Source organism: Poecile atricapillus, chromosome 3 (assembly GCF_030490865.1).
Source record: "Poecile atricapillus isolate bPoeAtr1 chromosome 3, bPoeAtr1.hap1, whole genome shotgun sequence".
NCBI lineage: Eukaryota > Metazoa > Chordata > Aves > Passeriformes > Paridae > Poecile > Poecile atricapillus.
In genome coordinates, this window is record NC_081251.1 from 75365754 (window position 1) to 75385994 (window position 20241).

Below are 20241 nucleotides of genomic sequence, written 5' to 3' on the forward strand. Positions count from 1 at the left end.
TTTTATTGGATGTTAAAAATGATAGTGACTCATGTGAATGATCCACAGATGTGACACTGTGGATCTTTTCTATCAGATTCTATTTCAGTTTCAATTAGAAATTCTTACTCAATATATATTTGATTATGTATGTATTATTACATAAAAAGAGACTTTCCAAGATGCTAAGGGCACTTGATAGTGAACTAAGAGATATTGTTTGGAAAAGCATAGCCCCCAGTTCTAAAGTCTGAGGGAGTGATCTGAAAAGATTATAATTTTCTAAAAGTGAGGAATAAAACTTGCTCATAGCTTTCAGCTTCTAACACTGATGGGTACTCAGTGTGTAGGTGTGATTATCAGCATAATAAAAGTCCATTTTCTATGTGAAATGAAAAAGAAAGTTACTTTGCCCTTGATGATAACGCTGCTAGACATGAGTAATCTTTAGGGTTTTATTGAATTTGTGAGCAATCATCTGAAGTAGCTGCACAGAGCTTTTAAAATTCAGTAGAAGTTTTTAATTAGCTTTTTAAAAAATTTTGGTCTTAAATTCAATTCCCTGTAGGGAAAACTAATACAAAACTGGCATTTGCATGTTATTTAAATGAGAAGTTACCAAAATATTTAATTCTGCTAGGAGTAAAGATAGATGAGTTTGGTACTAGTTGGCTGGAACATAAAGCCAAAGTATTACAGCATTTTGAATGTTGTGCAACTACACCTCCAGTAAAATTTAGACAGTATTTTTCAGATGTATGTTATGCTTGTTTATAATTTTCTGCATTCTCTATAACTCATATGAAAAATTAAAAGTTTGATTGATTCTTCAGGAGCTCTACTGTGTAGAAACCAGTGTTGTGCCTTCTTTCCTATAACTTCAGTTCAGACCTTAATTCTCTGATAGTGCTGGACTTTACTTATTGTGGTGAGCCTCTGCTGTGAGCTGGACCATGGAGCACCTGGGGCTCCTGAGGCCTGGCAGGAGGGGATGGGGAAGGGAGGGCTCTGTGTATCCGACACAGCCTGGGGCTCCTGCAGCCGAGGCAGCCCCTGCTCATCTCCCACTCATCCCACTTTGCCATGGCAGTGGGGAGCAGCTCGGGGGTTGTATCCAGCGGCACAATCTGGTTTGGTTCACGTTGCTGTCAAAGAGCGTGTCCTGACTTTATTTACTTTGGGCCTAATGTGAGGCATTGCATAACTTTAATTTTGTTCTTTTTGCGATGCTCGGCCAGTGGCACTTCAGGCTGGGCGAGACACTGTCCTTAGCTGCCTTTATTTGTAGGTTTTAGGTTTATGTAACCCACTTAATGTTTTTTTTCCTTATATTGTTGCCAGATGGCACCCCGTGTACGTATTTGCCCTTTGCAGCTCATTCAGCTTTTCTTGATCAGGGCTCTGCCTCTGCAGTGCTAGCAGGGCTTGCCCCCACCCGACAGAGGGCAAACAGCTCAGAAAGGGGTGGTCTCTTGGCTGGAGAAAGGGAGGTGAAGCAGCCCACCAGCCCTGGCAGTCATTCCACAGCCTGGCCAGTTCGTTCAGCTGGGAATGAGGAGGCTCTGGATCTGCTCCGCTCTGTCACGTTCAGACCTGAGCAGGAAGGAGAGCTCCTGTGCTTTCCGCAGTGGCTATCGACACACATCAGCTCTGTGGGAAATCCCCTGTATGTGAGTTTCTGAGTGTAGGGACTCTTGTAAAAAGTGTCTGTTGTGATCAGTGCATTTCCTTTATTGTAAACAGGTGCATGGTCATGTCCAAGATGCTGTCACAAAATTTTCCAAGAATTTGAACTTTAGGGAGGGCTTTAAGACTGTCCCTTTTAAAGTCCATGCCAGGTGCCTGTCTCCCTGTCCTCAGCTGGTAGGTGGCTGCAGGGTTGCCAAGTGAACACCCACTTTCCCAGGACAAGTGTTGAGTAGCTGGTGAAGTTCAAATCACTCCATCCGAGCCCAGGTGTCTCCAGCAGCATGACCAGTCTGGGCTCCACCAGGGAAAGCAGGTTGGTCCAGTCTTACTTTTCTAATTTGGGAGTGAATTGGTCTGTACTATGCTGTTTCCCATGTACAGAGAAGTGCTGTGAAATTATGTAATTTGAGGTAACAGCAAGCCTGGTAGGGTTGTGTAGGTGTGGCTTCCATCCCACCCATGTCTCCTTATCTTTTCTGCTACAATACCAAATTTAAATGACAACTACCTAACTAACATGATTTTCCATTCCGACAATTTTCATTTAACTAAGAGAGTCTCCTAGTTAAAGTTTTTAAAGTCACCAATTCAAAGTATTTCTAACAGTTTTCAAAGTTACTTTAATTTTACAAACACTTCCTCAGAATTTTTGCTTCAAAATATCATGCTTTTTGTACATAATTCTTCAATTTTTGTCTTAGGGTGCTCTTGAAAAACAGCATCCTAGTATTTTGAACCTACCATCAAACGAAGATGAAAATAGAATTTTAAAACAGGAAGGAAAATGAGTTTTTACAGCACCTTTAAAGGATTTTTTATAAAATTGTAGCTCAAAAACTGTTCTCAAAACATGCTTAATAAAATAACCCACCTAGTTCTAATTTATAAATCTCTATCTGTATATTTCAAGTAACCTTTGTAATAAAATCCAAGACAGTTAAATAAAATTTCCATCAGATTCTTAGTTGAATACAATATTCTTTCCAATAAGTAGATGCTTCAAATTAAAAATGAAACAGGATGAAGTCTAGTAGTTGTTAAAAAGTGATTTTTAAAGTTGAGCTGGAGCTCCTCAAGAAAGAAGTCTTTATTTTAACATTATCCATGTGACTGAGATAACTGGATGCCTCTGGCTCCAGTTTTAAACACATTGTACATGCAGGTAGTCCCAGACATTCATGGAGAGGTGATTGTCATTAAGAGCATCAGCTGGTATGTTCTAGATTTTGGTTTTCTTTCACTCATACTAAGAAGTCCATTATTCTAGAACTGGTTAAACCCTAGAAGTATGACATAAGTTACGTTTAGTGGCATTGCAAGCACTAATTTCACTGTTTATTACCTGAAATACTGGAGCTGACATTTTTGGAGCTAGAGAAACCTTTTTCACTGTGTATTCTACTTATAAGATTAAAGTACTTTTTCTATGCAAATACTGCCTTCCTGTAGGATTACTATAATTGATGGCTCTGTCCACTGGATTTGTGGAGATGGCTATTTTCAGAATGTCTGCAGGTAATGACTGTTCTCTGACTTGTTAATCTCTTCTGATTATCTGAGCAGATGTTGCCAAAATGGCTAGGACCACTAAGAGCAACAAACCATGCAAGTCAGGGGACAAGTATGAATAAAAATGGGGGGAAGTTGCAGTCAGTTAGCAAGAGAAATGAAGGCACAATGAAGACAGGGAAGGTAAAGAGAAATTCTAAAATTGTATTTTTCATGTGAGAAACTTTCTGGGATGGCCAGCTTTGGTTTTGAGTGAGTACTGGAGGTAGTTTCTGGACACAAGGAGTGACTGACTACTTGTATGGTGGTCTGAGGCATGCGTGCTTCTCTGTGCTTCTTCGGTGAATGGTGTAAACAATGAGTTTCTAAAGGGTGCCTACCTGCAGCTTGTCTTAGCTCTCCACATCTGGGTGCTCTTGCAACCACTGGAAAGAAACAATGTGGAGCTCTTCCAGAGAAATGTATCAGGCACACACTTGCGTCCGCAGAAATGGGACTGGGGAATTGCGGCAGTTGAGCCCTCTAACAGTTCTAATGAGCCACTGTTTGATCTTGTGGAGCCAGAATATCCTATGCCTGCAAAAACAGGCAAGCACACTGCCAAAACACACTGGAGACCCTCACACCTAGTGAGGGCATGCTGAATGTAATGGGAATGACCTTTCTTGGTGGCATTTCAGGCTGTGCTGGCGAGGGTTGGGTCAAGGTTGCACAGAGAGGAGCGTACGGAAATGTCCCAAGGCACCCTGTGCAAAGCTGGCCTGGGCACTGCACTGCCAGCTATGGTGACGGGTGATGGAACCTGAGAGCTGCATCCCAGCATTCCCATACAGCTCTGTCAGCATCAGCATGCTCTAAACAGCTTGGTGTTTCGAGACGGGCCAGTTCATTTCCATTAACCTAAAACCAGCTTTTAGTGTATGTCGTACATTTGAACCTGAAGTAAAGCATTAATACCTGCTAGTACAAGCTCTGGGGATTTAGAAACATGAGTTGTACAGGCCATTAAATTGAAATGAAGCAATTGCATTGGTGTTGCCTCATGATAGTGCTGGGGAATCGGGAAATTTGGCCTCTGTTTCTGGTCCTGTCAAATTCACTGTGTGACCATAGGCAAGCAGATTAACCTCACAGCATCTGAGGTTAATACATTCCTAACTTCCAGGGTTTTCTGAGGCCAGATTAGTGTTTCTGTTGTTTCTTTGGCATCCTGTAATGGATAATGTTTGCAGTGCATATGCTGTTGATAATAGCATTAAAAAAAAAAGTAAATTACTTTTTTATTTGTTATAGGTGGAAAAATGTAGAAGTCACAGCCTGTGTTTTAACATTCTGAAGAACACTGCAAAGGATTTGATAAAAATAATTGCAGATAGTCAAGCAAGTAAATTTATATAAGAATTTTTTTTTGTTTGTTTTTAGGCATGTGATTAATTCTAGGTGTTTGATGACCTAGATTAGGTCATCATTGCAGTTATTTTAGCAATGCAGTAATTCAGAAACTTTCCAATGGAAAATTATAGCAATGGATTCCCTGAGGAAAGAAATGTACAAAGCAGCCATTTCTATGGCAGTCAAAAGGAAACCATCAATTTTTCACTGCTTCATAGATGTAGCTCCAAACTGCAAAACTCGTCTTCTTTTAGTGTAAGTGGTTTTGGGGCCTTTGGCATTAGTGGTCAGTGGAGTAAATCCTGTATGTGGATTGTTGAAATGCTTTTTCAGTGGCAACAGAATGGCAATGAAAACTCTCAGGGGAATTTAATTTCTCTTTCACAGAGAGAGAAAGCAAGATGAGGGGATATTGCAGGACTAATGCACTGCTGGGCTGCTCCTCAGGCAGTTACCTTATGCATTTATAAACAAAGGTTTTATATTCACCCTCTACAGTCAAGTGGTTCTGTTTGGCAAATCATTTTACACTGGATTACTGAAGATTCTGAGTCTTTCATGGTCCAGGTGAACCATGCAGCTTCTCATTTGGCTTTCAGCTGAATTAGCTATGAATTACTGGATTTTATGCAGCTCTATATTATTGAAAAATTTTTGTATAGATTTCTGTGTCTACTGGCATCCTTCACAGGGAGCTTTCAAATCTGGATGAAAGCCTAGATCTTGATTTTCTTAGTCATTTTCTGTATAAACATATAAGCTTGAGTTTTTGTTGTTTAAGTAATCACGTGTTCAGACTTGTATCACTTAAAGAAAAGTTTCTTTAAATACCTAGACCATTTTTAGTCCAGTTTTGTTGGGTTTTTTTTCTTAATGCTTGTTCTTTGCAAATCATTATATTCTATAACTGAGTTTTTTCACAGTGAGGAGTGTTAAAATATAAATGGTATGGTTCTGGAGCTCTTCTGAGGAGATTGGTGTATCAGGAGCTGTGGGAATTCCCCCTTGCAGATTTGCATGTCAGGGATACATGGTCCAAGCAAGGTGCCACCTTGTGAATACCAAAAGAGTTGGCATTTAGTTCAGATATTTGCATTCTGAAGGAGGATGAAATTGTAAAACTCTGGGTTTTCATTCTGCTCCCTTTTACAACACGAGGTGAAATAACACAACATTATCTGGTTGTTTAGTCAAGCAACAAGTAAAATAAAGGCCTAATTCCTCAAACTTTTATCTTTTTATCATTACAGTGAAGTCACACTGTTGGAAATCCACAATTAGGATCTAATAATTTACTATTTCTCAAATAGGTTTTAAAAACCAAGTGATGAATCTGCTCTTCATCCCTGACTTTTCTTCATGGAATGATGCTATTTATGTGTTTTGATGATGCTTTAAAGTCTGTAGGAAGTCCTTTGATGGCTGAGCCAGTATTTTGTCAACAGGATGTTTCCATCTTCTTTTACTGCTTTAAACTTACCAGAAACAAATTTAGAAACTCTCCCTGTTTATAAAGGAGATGACAGTGCTAGCTGATTAAAAGGGGCATAATTTGTTGCCCCACTTATCTCATGTTGTTGATTAGCTGCAACAGATATTGATGCCAAATTCACTTTTTATATGAGTAAATTTGGCACATATGCATGACAGTTCTTCCTCTTGTACCATCATTAACAGACTCTAACTAACTGGCATTCTGCCAGTGGGGAAAAGGAGAACTGTTTTCACTCAGTGTGCATCTTGTGTTCACCATCTGTATCCTCTGTTTTTAGGGCCTGATCCTGCAAAACTATTACAAGAACAGTTAGTTCTCCAACATCTACTTATGTTGCCGGTAATTAATTATGCCTATTTATAAAGAGAGGGGTTTTCAAGAGCTGGGGCTTATATTTGTAAGCCGGATTCTGAATATCTGTTATAAATCTTGTAATGTTCACCATTCGTTAATAGGATTCGTTGTATTTACAGATATGGAGATCATTGTGGGTTCTTGAAAAAAACACAACAAAAGAGTGTAATATCAGGACAAAAAAGAGGTAGCTGAAGGTAGGATAGAAGTTAGCAACACATTAAGTGGCATCTCTTCTGATGTTTTTCTGCCCTTCCCAGGGAAGGATTTTCCAGACATCTCACCTGAATTTTTCATGCTGTGGTTAGGTTTATTGCTACTGACTGTATCCAAAGTATAATTTAGGTTTGGTACATGTCTCTAGTTTTGTAAAACTGGCAAAACACTGCAGGTAGACATTATAACAGGCTTAGTTTAGGGCTTGTGTTTCCATGCACACATTAGATGGTGGAAAACAGCTTTTGCTTAGGCCAGCAGTGTTATCCCCAAGTCCCAGAGTGGCCTGGGAGGGAGTTGCAAAACCAAGTCTGAGAGCCTCCCATGTCTGCAGTGCTCACACGGGTTGCAAACTTGTTTCTTGCCTTTGCTTTCTGTGGCTTTTACACTGCAGCGCTGAACAGTTGTGTGGCTGTGACAGGCTGGGAGATGGTCAGCTTTGCTTGGAGTGACTTGCCACAACCCAAAGCCTTCCATCCTCACTTTGACGGCTGGCTGCTGGAATGTGCCCTATGTGTTTTGCCCTATTTCTCTCCCAGAGCTGGCCACAACCACAAAACAACTTGGCTCCTTTCATTACACCTTGTGTGAACTGCCACCTCACTTGACTGTGGCTCCCTTTCAGGCTGGGATTTAAAAGACTCCTTATAACTTCCCGAGAGCAGAGCAGCTGGAGACCTTTCTGAGGGAGTGCCTTTCTGGGTTTGAGGAGCTGAGGATGGGCTGAGGGGCAGCAGCTCTGCTCATGTCTCCATCATGCCCTTCATGATGCTGGTGTGGATCCCAGGAATCTGCAGCTGCATCCCACCCCAGTTACTGCCAGCCCAACCCTGCATCCTCTTGGCACTCTCCCATACTCAGCTTACCACCCAAATATTTGTGATGGGGTGACTGGAAGGCAGGCAGGAGGTTTTCAGGTAGGGTGGGCAGTGACTTAGTTTGCTTGTTTGTTGGTGAAGAAAATCCTGCAATACTGAATATCCTTTCATTGGTGCCTTTCATAGGTGACTTTTGAAGGAGAGAGATTCAGTAGCTAACTTGGCTGACAGGCACTGTTCCGTGTGCAAGGGACTCCTTAGGTCTTCAGATCAACTTTTGCTAAAAAAAAAAAAAAAAAAAAAAAAAGGTAAAAAATTTCTTCTGATTTTGCTCCAGATAAAATCCAGCATATTCATGTGGATATACATCATACATCACATATTTTTTCCTTGTCAATAATGGGAATAATGTTGTGCACTTTCTATAATACTTATTTGCATTTGGTATACATCACCCAGGTCAACTTGCAGCATTTGTATTAAAGACTATTAGATTCCTCTGCTCTCTGCAGTTCCAGGAATCTTAGTTATAACTGCACCTAATCAACCTTCAGTGTCCTTAAAACATACAATTACAGCTTGTTGGCATAGAAGTCGGTACAGAGATGAGAAGCTGATGTGAATTATTTGTTTCTCTTTACTCTTAACCTTCAAATGAAGGCTATTTACACAGCAGTGTTTTATGTCACCCAGCTTCACTTGCTACTTCATAGAACTGGAAGTTTAGAAATTGCAACTATGCAGAACTGCAATTCTTATGTTACTTGAATTTTTAGATGGTTTCAGTAACATAGTTTAATCCAAACTCACTGATGACATCCATGTGTGTCTTCACGAGCATAAGGAGTTCTATGAAGACAAAAGATTTTGGTTTTGACCTGTACAAAAAAGTTTCAGTTGTAAGTTCTGGATAAAATTCAAAGACAGCAGATGACAATTTACTCAGCCTTTGTGGTAAAGAAACATTTTGAACATTGAAAACAAATCAGAAAAAGCACAGTCCAAAAATAATGTTTTTAGGACAACTGAGCTTTTAATAAAGCAAGCTGAAACTCTGCTTTGGCATAGCAGGACCCTGCTGTGTAGTCAGCAAGAAAAAATAATGCTTTTAAATGCAAATAAATTTAAGAATACAAACAAAGCAAAATTTGTGGCAAATCCACAATCAGCTTTTCACTGTGTTTTACATTAAAGAGTTTTTTTCCTTACAGTATTGTCTTAAACTGCAGAAACTTTACCTCCCATGGTGTCTTGGAAACACTTTGGAATTGCTCTTCTTTTATGACAAAATAAGGAAAACTAACGAGCATTGGAGTTATGAATTTGACTAAACACTTCTTTAAAGTAACACTTTTGTGTGGTTCCAGCTTTCCTCTTTGGTTTTCACTTGTCATCTTCTGGTTGTGTTCTCTATTTTTCCTTTGTCCCTAATATTAATTTCAGCTCATTGATTGATTGAATTACTTCACTTCCCACTCAGTTGTCTTCTTGCTGTTGTTCATAAAATATCACTACAGTTACATGTGATACAGACATGGTTGGCTGCCTAGGGTTATAAAATAAGACTCACTATAAATGTTATAATTTACTGTGGGCATAATTGTCTAGGACTCCCTGAGAAGCACGAAAAATGTCTTATCTGTAAAGGAACAGGAATAGCTGTTGCTTGTTGTCCTGTGTTTCATACAGAATTACTGAATTTGAGTGATTTTCAAATTTTTTATGCGGCATAAAATTATTGGTGTTTATAATGTGTCATCAGATTCTTTTTCAGAATTCTGTCTCCCAGCTTCATTAAGGATTTCACTGATATTGCAGCCCAGTGGAGCCAGCTGGTGATTTTGAGTGTCAATGGGATAACATCCACCATATGGAACACCAAAAAGCATTTTTATTTTATTAGCTTCATATTAAAAAAAATGAGTAAATCTCTGTAATGTATGGCACTGTATTTTTCCATTCATTTTTCTTTGTTCAGGTTACTAATGGAAGCTGTATCCGAAATGAATGTTAAAAGTCAAATAGGAAGAACTCATTTAATCTGTGCCTATTCACTTTTCTCTGAATGGGAGTTTAGTCTCTTCCAGGAGTCCCAGACAGCTCTGTGGTTGCTCTGAGCATAGGAACAATCTCACAGTCTACTGTATAGTAACCTTTAACTTCTCCAGCTCATTGGGGATAAACTTGTGGGAGAGGTCATGATGGTGCACTACAAAGATCTTTATCTGTGCTTTGGTCTTCTTGTAGATACAGCTCTCTAATCACTAGTGAGCAACCTGTCATTTCAGTAAGACAGTAGATTTAAATTTGTCTTCTTTCTCCATCTTGTCCCTTTACAGTGTACAGCAAACTGATTTTCAGTAAAGCCATTTGGATTATCTTTTATTTAAAAAAAAGCAACAACAACAACAAAACAACAAAGCCTTTACCCATTAAGAAGCTGTGTGAATTTGTTTTAACGGTTTTCAGTAAGAACAGAAAAATATCGAAATAGCTGCAGGTCAATGAAAGCTACCCAGCAGGAATTTGGTAATCTCCATTTGACCTTTTACTTGCTTGTGTATGTTAAAAAAATACTTGTAGAAGGGAAGCTAAAGCAGTAAATTTGCTCTAAAACTGGTATACTCAATACTTAAAAACCACAGAAGCTTCTGCACAGAAATGGATTAAACAGAAAGAACTCCTTTCTACTGCCTTCCTTCATCATCATCATCATGTACCTTTGTTTCAAGTAGGGTTTTTGTGAATAAGGTGGCTGATGATAAAAACCAGGACCACTTGATGTAAATGTCCCTTTACACAGTTGGGTGATAAAAGAGCTGCAGGGCAGGTGAAAGCCATGCCTCACAGTCTGCAGGAAGGTGGTGATGAGCACTGCAGCTGGGCTCAGCTTCCAGTTGTCTTGGCAGTTTTCTAACTGATGCCGGGTGATCTAATGGGTCAAACACTACAAGGACTGTGCAAACAAGTAAAATTTATTTTGAATTAAAAGGCTGAAGAAAATGTTTTTCCCCATACCTGTTAAAGTTTCTCCCAGTGTAAAAATTTGTCTGACACAGGGTTGCAGGTTTGCTTCCAGTTTCATGGCCAAGAGCCCTGATTTCCCTGACTTGTGGTGGCAGATCATGGCAGTAGCCACACAGTTAAACAATGTCTCTGCTGAAGAATATTGCAATAGTTTATACAAGTGTACCTCAGGCCAGAAAAATGAAACTATGAGAGCATCATTCATTGTCTGCTGGAGACTGTAGAAAATGAATAGTGAAAAAGGTGGGTTGATCAAAAGCTGGCCTGAAAATATTCAGTAAAATACAGTGTGTATCTTTTGTGGAGCGCATATGCTCCATCTAATGCTAAAAGAGTCATTGAGGAATGAGGGAAATAAGAATTAATGTAAATCTGAACTAATTAACATAGACTTGCTTTACAGTCAGCCAGAAGAGGCAAGCTTACTAAGTCCTGGTTTAGACTACAAGAAATGTACTGTTGTCTGAAAAAAAGAAAAGCCTAAGAGCACCTTTTTTTTTTTTTTCAGCTGTACGGAAGTTTAGACAGCTAACTCAGACAGAGTTTGGTTGTTGATCAGAGTTCAAACATATGTTTGGATGAATTCTACTCTGGAAATAATTTTCAGTAGACTTCAGTAGACTGAGGATCAGCTTTGACTGAAGCTTTGCTGCTGTGAAGCTGTCATGTTGTTTGTCAAGATTCTGTTCAGCTGACAACCAACTAATTTAGCACCACTCCCCTCCTTTTTGTAATACAAAATCACATTATCCATTGTAAATCTTTGCAGAACAGAGTGGTGCAGCAGTTTGACCTCTTTGAAACAGGAGAGTCTTCCAAACAGTGTTGCAAAGGTGTTCTTTGCATCCAGATGGATTTTTTGTGTTTTGTTTGTTCTCATTCTCAAAGTACACATCTTTTCAGTCAGTGTGTGTACATAATGTATACTTCTGTTTAGTATGGTAATTGTAAACAATTATTCCGTTCACAGAAAAGAGGATGTGTGATAATTGTTTCGCAGCTTCTTCCTTGGAGATTGTGAGTGTGAATCTTTGAGGGACATGACCTAATCTAAAGGTTTCTAAGTAGTTAAAAAGACCACAAAATGTTACAGGCCTTTTCCTGGGCCAGATTTTCAGTAGACTGCTGAAACTCTGCTTAAAGAGGTACTTGTTCCTGGTAACAGTCCTGAGGCACTGAAATACAAATTTCTGCAAATAATGACCTGAGGTTTAGCCATGGTTGTAATAAAAGTATACAGCTGAAGAGCTAAGTTTTAGTATCCCTTGCTAAATATTTGTCCATGAAACTGGAGCCAGCATGAAATGAGGCATTGTCAGGTACTTTGTGTAACCTTTTTTTTATTATTTTATCTGTGTGTTTTTGTAAAACTTAAAAAATTGAAGCTAGTGTCTACATAGATAAGTGAAGTCTGGATCCACTGAATTCATACTGTGTTTTGGAGACCCAGTTGAGTTACTGGAGGAGGCTGGATACCCAAGGCTGTTAACTAACTGTGCAGCAAAACAGCTTTGGTCCCCATCATTTGGGGACTCACCCTTTGTTTTGGGAGCAGTTTTGAGTGTGCCAGGACTTTTTACCATCTTCCCCATCATATCAGTACATACATGCATGCCTGTACTTTCTCCTCATCCCAGGAACATGGTTAGGTATTTAAATTTAAGCTGCTTCATAACAGGGGAAAAAAATGCATTTCAAGTAATTTAATATTGCAGTTCTCTTGGTTCAACTCTCTGTTGGTATAGGCACAAGCCAATTGCCCTTGTGTCCTTTTTGATACCTCCTTTTCACTCTGCCCTCCATATCTTATTCCTCTGTCCATGTTGCTAAATTTGTCCTATCATCTCTTAGAATTTCCTTCTTGCCATCTTCTCTCTGCCTCATTCAGCTGCTTCGGCCTCTCTCCTTCAATGCCTTCACTGATGCTGTATGTTGTGAAGAGTAGCATTAAAACTAATTTGTATTTCCTTTGATTCTATAATGACCTCCCATTAGTCCATTTCCCTATTAGTAGTCTGCCTGTAAAATGCCATTGAGATAATGAACCTCATTACAACACGTTTTTCCCTAACATAATGCCAATAGGACTCCAGTTGGTGAAGTACAAGCTGGTTGAACCCTTAGCGGATGCTTGATTTAATTAATGGGAGGATGCAAAATGTGCAAGCAGGTCAGTATTCCTCTTGGAGACAAAATGATAATTACCATACCCTACAAGTGATTTGTAAACAGCAGACGGGTATATTTCCTAAACTGACTAATCCAACACTTCAGTAATGTGATTATCTCTTATTACAGCCTTTTGTTGACTCTGCCTCACATTTCAAGATGAAACCTGGTATTTTTCCTTTAGTATGCATATTAAACATGATTCAGTTCTTTAAAATCACCATGCAAATGCCCCTGGGCTTTGTGTTTTCTGCTTACTGTGTTGTGGTGCCATTTGCACTGCTATGGTGGGCAGTGTTTTATTTGGATCAGGAAACTGAGGAAATGGTTCAAAATATGTTTTGCTTAAGCAGTTTATCTTCCTAGTGCAGCTGGAGTTTTTATTTCACACTCAAATGCACTAGGAAAACATCAGGCACCTTCTTATTCTAGTTTGTGAAGCAGCTGAGTACAGCAATAAGAAAATTGGAGTAATTTAGCAAGTATTTATATTTCTTGAATAGTATCCTTAACATATAGACCTTCTTTTCTGTCGTCCTTCTTTTTCATGCCTAATGTCCTAGTATCTGAGCAGTTGGTATCTTTCTAGTGTGCAGTGCCTAACCAGGGAAAGAGGGAGATGGCCTCACCTGCATTTTATAGATGTGAAGCTGGGACACGGGGATGTGGGGGCTACCTGTATTCTGGAAATGCATGGAGCGTGGGTTGCCATCACATTAGGACTGTCCCCTTAGGGCTTTCCTGTGAGTGCTGATGCACTGCAGCAGGTGCCAGCCAGCTCTGGTGGGAGGCTGCAGTGGCCGTGTGTGGGGGCATCCCTGGGAAGGTCTCTGGCACGAGTCCCCCAGGCCATGCACAGGGAGTTTGTGAGTTGTTCAGAGCAGAGTGCATAGGGAACAATACTGACCTGGGAACCAGCCTTGAACTATGTTGCAATGTGATTATTTTTCAAGGCAGTCCAATGTGTGTTGGCCCCTACCATTGCATGTATCCCTCTTTAGGTTCCTGCTCATAAACCTGTTTAGTGGTGGCATAGAATCATCATAAGGAAACAAGAATGCTCACCCTTCTGAGAGTCACATTTTCTTCCATGCACTGGCTCCAGACACACTGGGAGTTAGTTCCTTGGTGAATGAGTGGCAGATGTTCTTCTTTTGCCTGTTCTCCAGCAGAAACAGTCAGCAATGGACCTTACAGCTCTGTGGAGTTGTGAAGGCCAACGGTGCACCTGGAAGCCATGCCAAGTAGGATCTTGGTGAAAATGTTCCTGCTCTTATTTACTGTAGAATGAGCAATATTGCTGAGTTCTTTGTCCTTTAACAGTGTGACTCATTTTGAGACAGTTTAGTAAAGTTCACAAACGTATTTGAGTATTTGTAGAGAGTATGCCGTATGAGTAAGGCTGCCCAACTCTTTGTAATTTTTGTGACCAGATGGTTCTGCTTTTGTCTTTTTAACCCCTTGCTTTAACATCTTGCTAGGCACTCTTTCTACTCACCACTCCTCATAAGCTATTGCAGTTTGCATCAGAAATAACATAAAAATGAGAGTTACCCTGGCTAGTGTCCAGGTTTGAAAGTTAGATCAAGAGTTGGTGTCTCCCTGTACTTAATGCATATCTGCACTTGGAAGTGGAAGATTGCTCTCCTCATGTAACTTTGCAGTCATAGTTTTGTATATATTTGTCCTAGTCAGGGACTGGGTCTGTAAAGACACTAGCGTCATCATCAGACTTCAAAATGTTTCAATCTGAGCTAAAAGAGAATTCAGTTGTAGGCTGCCTGATATCTCATGTATACTGGATACATTTCAGATAATTTGTCTGTCCATTACTGCAGTATGAGAATTCCAGATTTTTTCTGTTACTTCTCATGATATTCCCACAGGATAGCAAAAAGCAACTATCCCTATTTTTTCAAGTTAGGGAGGAAGTAGAAAAAATGCCTAATACTCTGAGCTGCAAAATCCTGATAAATGGACTATTTCCAACACCTTAGAGTGTTTTTTTAATTGTCTAGATGTTTCAAGTCTATAAGTTCTTTTGAAAAATCTTCCATTTCATGGCATATATCAGCAAACATATCCCTTGTAATGGCATTAAAAATCTGGCCACAATACTTCTCTATTTAAGTGTGTTTCAAAATCAAATGACAAACATGAATTAATCTCATGCAACTGCAGAAGCCCCCAACTCAGCAAGTTATCTTAGGCCTTCTTCATAGTCATCAGACAGAAATGTGCACTTTTTAGGATGTGATTTCTTTTAAGGATCTGATCTCTCTTAACTCCCTGCTTCTCTCTATTGGCTGCAAAGTAAACTTATTCAAAGCGTTGTCTCCTGTGCTATAAATGCTTGCATTTATTTAGCTGAGCTCAGCCTTAAGTGATTCATCAAAGACACACAGGATGCCTTGTAGCACAAAAGATTTTACCCAAATCTCCCAAATACTTAAAACTTCACCTCATAGACTTCATCAATCTATCCAGCAGATTGTATTCACTGCCTTTGCTCTCTGTGATTCATCGCTTCCCATTTAGTTTGTTGGACTTTAGCTGTTCCCCAACTGTACAGGCATGTATTAGGGAGAAGAAACTAAAAATGTAGGATGAAATATTAGAGCTGGAGAGAAGCATTAAAGCATTTTAAAGAGAGCTTAATAGTTCCCCTCTCTAGAAAAAGTTCTGCTAAATTTAACAGCTGATTTCCACAGAAATTGCTCTTAAGGTTTTTGTTTTCCAGTAAGTTATGACATAGTTTTGTTTTCCAGTAAGTTATTACATACTTGTTGGAATTCCAAATTCAAGATAACACATTCTATTCACCTTTGTGAAAGATCTGGAAAAGAAATCCCAATGTCTCTTAAAACTGTAATGTGTTATTTAACTCCGTATGACCTTTGGAGAAGGTAGGTAAATTTACAATGGAAAGCCAAATACTGACCTGGCACAATGTCCAGCAAATTCACTGTGAGTTACACATGCTTCTTTAAGGGCTCAGTAGGTCCAATTCATTGTTGTTAAAGCAAATGTGTATTTGACAGTAGAGAACAAAACAACCAGGCCCATTTATGGTATTATTGCTCAGTTTACATCTTTCCAGATGAAAGTAGAGGCCAGAACTTGGATTAAAACCTATTTAAAATGGAAGATTTCTTTCTCAACTTTTACTCCAGCTTCCGGAGACTGGCTTGGGAAGAGTCTAATCAAAATGCACCAATCCTTTCTTTTTTTTTTTTTCTTTAATGTAGATACTTGTCCTCAAAGAACTGTATGCAGGCCAGCAATTCATTTCCTGCCCTAGGCAGCATTTGAATGGCCTGTTATGTCTATGACACAAATTACTCTCCTATGGGTTGAGCCAGATTAGAAACTGTGAAACAGAGGTAGAAACCTGGCCTCATCTTTATCAGACACATCCTGTCCTAACTATTCCCATATCACAGTTTTAAACATGCTTTCGTAATGAATCGTATTGTTTTGAAATGTGTTGCCTGCCATACTTGGTAGTTAAATAATTGTGATTTGGGTTTATGTGAGGTGGTAACTTGCCAAATGGGAAGATTGGTAACAAAATACAAACAACAGTAAGCTATCTTCTGAGTTATCATTATTTCTTATTTCCTCCTGCCACATTTTTGTTGAGTTCTTCATTGACCTCAGATCCTAAAGCATGCAAGCCTAAATGCAGTGTAGAATCAGACCCAGAAGAGGTCTTTATTGTATTAACGTAGAGAAGCACTCTCCATTCCTCTTTTAATGTATTGCCCTCCCTCTTCTATTCTGTCCTGCTTGACCATGTGCTTTCTGCAAGCCACCAAGAACATCCATCTCACTTTTGTCACGGGATGATGCTTTTTGTGAAAACATAAATATTTAGAGAAGTTTACAAAATATTAAGCTTCATCAAATCAAGCATTCTTGCTAATGCAGTGTGGGACAATACAGCAGGGACCAAGAGCCTGGGCTGGTGTGCACAGCTGTTGAAAGGTCAAACTGTGGAACATTCACTTTTGATTCCACCAACTTCACTGAAGTTGGCTGTTTGTTTTTTTTCCAGAAAGAAATCCTTTCCATCAAAACATCTTCTTCAGTGTGCAGGCTTCGTCTGTATTGTGATTTTCTTGTCTCAGTTTTGTTGTTGTTATGCAAATTCCTGATGCAGAGATGGTGCACTTGCTACTGGAACAGTGAAAAATAAATCTGTATTAAACAAGTTTCTAGTGTGCCACTCAGACCAAAACGGTTGGGAGACCTGCCCACAATAATTGTGCTTTGACAGTTTGGGTTTCACTCTGATCATCAATACGTGAGAAAAATAATGCCAGATTCCATATTAGCATAATACAGGAAGACTTCAAATGAGAAAATCCCATGTAAGAATGTAAATAAAAAATATAAGACTGTTTGGTTTGTGCTGGTTTGTTTGGGTTGGTTTTTTTTTGCTAGAAAGGTAAAACAAACAAGCACAAGTTATTCCGTGATTTATGCAGCCAGTAGGTAATAAGATTATAGAAATACATTCAAGGCAAATGGGTGCATGTGTGCAAACACCCCAGCATGTATTTCCTTTAAGGAGCTGTGTCTGTCTTCAGTCTCAAGCACTGCCAGTTTGGCTTTCTGCTCCAGGGGGAAGTGGATTTGTCATACCAGCTAAAATACTATCTACCTCTTGGACAGCTCACAAGTGACACCACTGTGGTGATGATGGGTGAAAAAACAGCTGGCATGCTTTTTCTTCAGGGCTGCTTTGCTGCCCCGTGCTAGCGAGGCGACCACAGGAAATCCACAGGAAATCCTACCTTCCTAGAAAAATATCCTGCTTCCTCCTAAAGGCACATGGATAAGCCAGCTCCACTGGACTGTGGAAAAATCAAGAGAATAATCTCTTGTAGGAAGTGGTTCAAGCTTCAGTGTTTGAGACACTGCAAACCACAGTGGACAAAAAACCAGCTGGTTGGTCTGAATAAGTGTCAGTGATATTTTGGGCAGGTCTGTTAGATCAGATGACCTCTAGAAGCCTCTTCTAACCAACGTTTTTATATTTTGATATTCACAAAATCCAGCATGTTTTTTCTTTCTTTAAAATCCATGCTTCTCCAGTTAACATTGCTCGGCCTTGTATTTTGTTACATTTTCTGTAAATACTCTTTTTTTTTTTTTTCCCCATATCTTTTAATTAAAGATGCATATAATTACTGTTTTTATTGCATGTTATAAATTATTTATGCTATTATATGGGAGTGTAAAAAATTTTTAAGCATTCTTCCAGCAAGCTGAATTTTCATAATTTTAATATTTTCGGTATATTCCGGTAACTGAATGTGTTTCATGAACCTAAAGAGGTTATATTAAATTTAGTAATACAATGAGAAATATGCTTAGGGTTGTAGGTCTTTGACTTTGATGAGTAATATGAATGGGCAAATCGAAACTCACTTATCATTTAAATTGCAAATGTAGCTGAAAGTGACTCCATGGTGCAGACTGGAGTACAAAATAATTGAAAAAATTATATATTTAGTATCAGAAAGTTATGCTATCTCACACAGCAATTAAAGTCAGAAAAATGAGAAGAGAGATCTTGGCAGTTCTGTACTTAGAAATGCTTTCAATCTCTCTGTGAAAACACATCATTGGTTTTAAGCATTTCCTTTCAGGCAAACCTTAAACTATAGGAATTATGATCAGGAAAAGGAGTTACTCTGAGATGATGATTATTTTCTATAATTGTGGTAGCATGAATGAACTACAGGAAACCTTCCAAACCAAATAGAGGATATAGTCCACTGTTCCAAAGTATGTGAGTATAAAGAGGCAGGGTAGGGAAGAGGAGGGATGAAACTACAATATTACCAATAAGAAAGCAATCTGGGTAATGCAACCCATGCATCTGAAAAATTACAGCTAGTAGAAAGCGACAGCAATTTTTCCGGAGGAGAAGAAAATCAAATTTATTCTTATTTAGCACAGAATGTGTTTTGGCCAAAATTTTCAGGGTTTTTATGCATTTTTGTTTTTAGGATGTTATTTCTGTTTTCTAAACATTAGTTTTTAAGAGTGGGGAATAAATGTTATATTACTGGGTGTTATAAGGATTTTTTGGGGGGAGAAAGGAAAATTGCTGGAAAAGTCCACGTAAAAATGTTTGTGATATTCCAGTTATTTCTGCTGGGTGCACAAATAGTCAAACTTATTCCTAAATAAGTAAGTTCCTTCTTCCATCCTGGGAGATGGAAAAAAAAAAGTTTGTACTGAAAATCCATATTTTTGTTGTGGAGAAGTTAGAACAAATAGTTTGAAAAAAAACCCAAACAAACAAACAAAAAAACTCAAATGTAGGTATACAAAACACTACAGAAATAAAACGGTGTGTAATTATTATCTTTCCTTATCTTTGTGTCCTTGAGAAGCAAGTTCTTTCTTCCAGGTTTCTTTTCACCTCAGTGACTTTCTGGGTTGCTGCAAACTCTGTGTAGTCCCTCTGGGTCTCACATGACCCAGTTCCTTTGTAGAGGAACATGCCAAAATAACATGGAACAAAAAACTGAAACTAATGCCATATGTCACAGCTTGCAAGATGAAGGTCCTAGTTCAACTGATGTCTTTGAGGAATGTGCATCTATTGACAGAGGAAAGATTTTAACAAAAGAATCTGAACAAATCCAAAGCGTATAAAACTAACTCTTGCAAGCAATAAAGTGTGTGTCAGTTTTCTCCCACCACCACCTAATTTTACATATAATCATTAATTTGTTTTCTGTTTAAATGGTTACCAGTAGTAACTCCCCAGTTTTTGAGATAAATAGGAAAAGGTTCTTTCAGCAATGTATTTTCTTCATTACCTACTCATTAGAAGAATTGCTGCTTAAGACTAAGGAATATTTTTAAGTTTAACTTAAATGATGCTTTGAGGGGAAGCTGTGAAAATATGTGGGGAGAAGTGTGATGGAGCCTCTCTAGTGCAGATTTGAGTACATGCCATTCTGCTAGCAAGGTCTCTGATGGGCGCACCAAGCTCTGCAGTTTATTTTTGGCTTCAGCTTGTATAATCTGTCTTTATCTAGTCATATCTTGAGGCTCAATAAACAGAAGTACCAGGTCTGGATGTCCTGACAATTACCCTTCCCAGCTGGTAACAGGCACGTGGAATATTTAGACAAACATTTGTTCCTGTTTTCAAAATTTGCTACACGATTGTAGCATCACAGAAGACGAGCTTTTAATTAAAAAGTATGTTTCCTTAGGATAATGGCTCTGATTTGGGGATTTTTTTGTTTTGTCTTTCCCTTTACAGGAAGAAGGTATCGTGAAGGAAATAGACATCAGTCATCATGTCAAGGAAGGTTTTGAAAAAGCAGATCCTTCTCAGTTTGAACTGCTGAAAGTATTAGGACAAGGTTCATATGGAAAGGTAATTTTTATTGTCATCTAATCACCCAGAGCAACACTGAAAATATTGTGTCCTTTCTCTGAGTTCATTTACGCTGCTGATATTGTCTGGATATAAATTATATTGTAAAGGCAGATAAGAAAAGCCCTTCTATCTCCATTTCATTTCAGTCTTTTAGCTGGATTTCTGCATATGAACCAGTT

At 38.8% G+C, this 20241-nt stretch overlaps 1 protein-coding gene across 1 annotated transcript in view; it reads left to right on the forward strand.

Annotated features, from left to right (window-relative positions):
- Nucleotides 1-20241, forward strand: part of RPS6KA2 (ribosomal protein S6 kinase A2) — a 159242-nt gene that overhangs the window by 42997 nt on the left and 96004 nt on the right. Inside the window, exon 2 of the mRNA XM_058836823.1 lies at nucleotides 19943-20059. Within this exon, the coding sequence (XP_058692806.1) occupies nucleotides 19943-20059 (117 nt within the window). The remainder of the gene's footprint in view (nucleotides 1-19942; nucleotides 20060-20241) is intronic.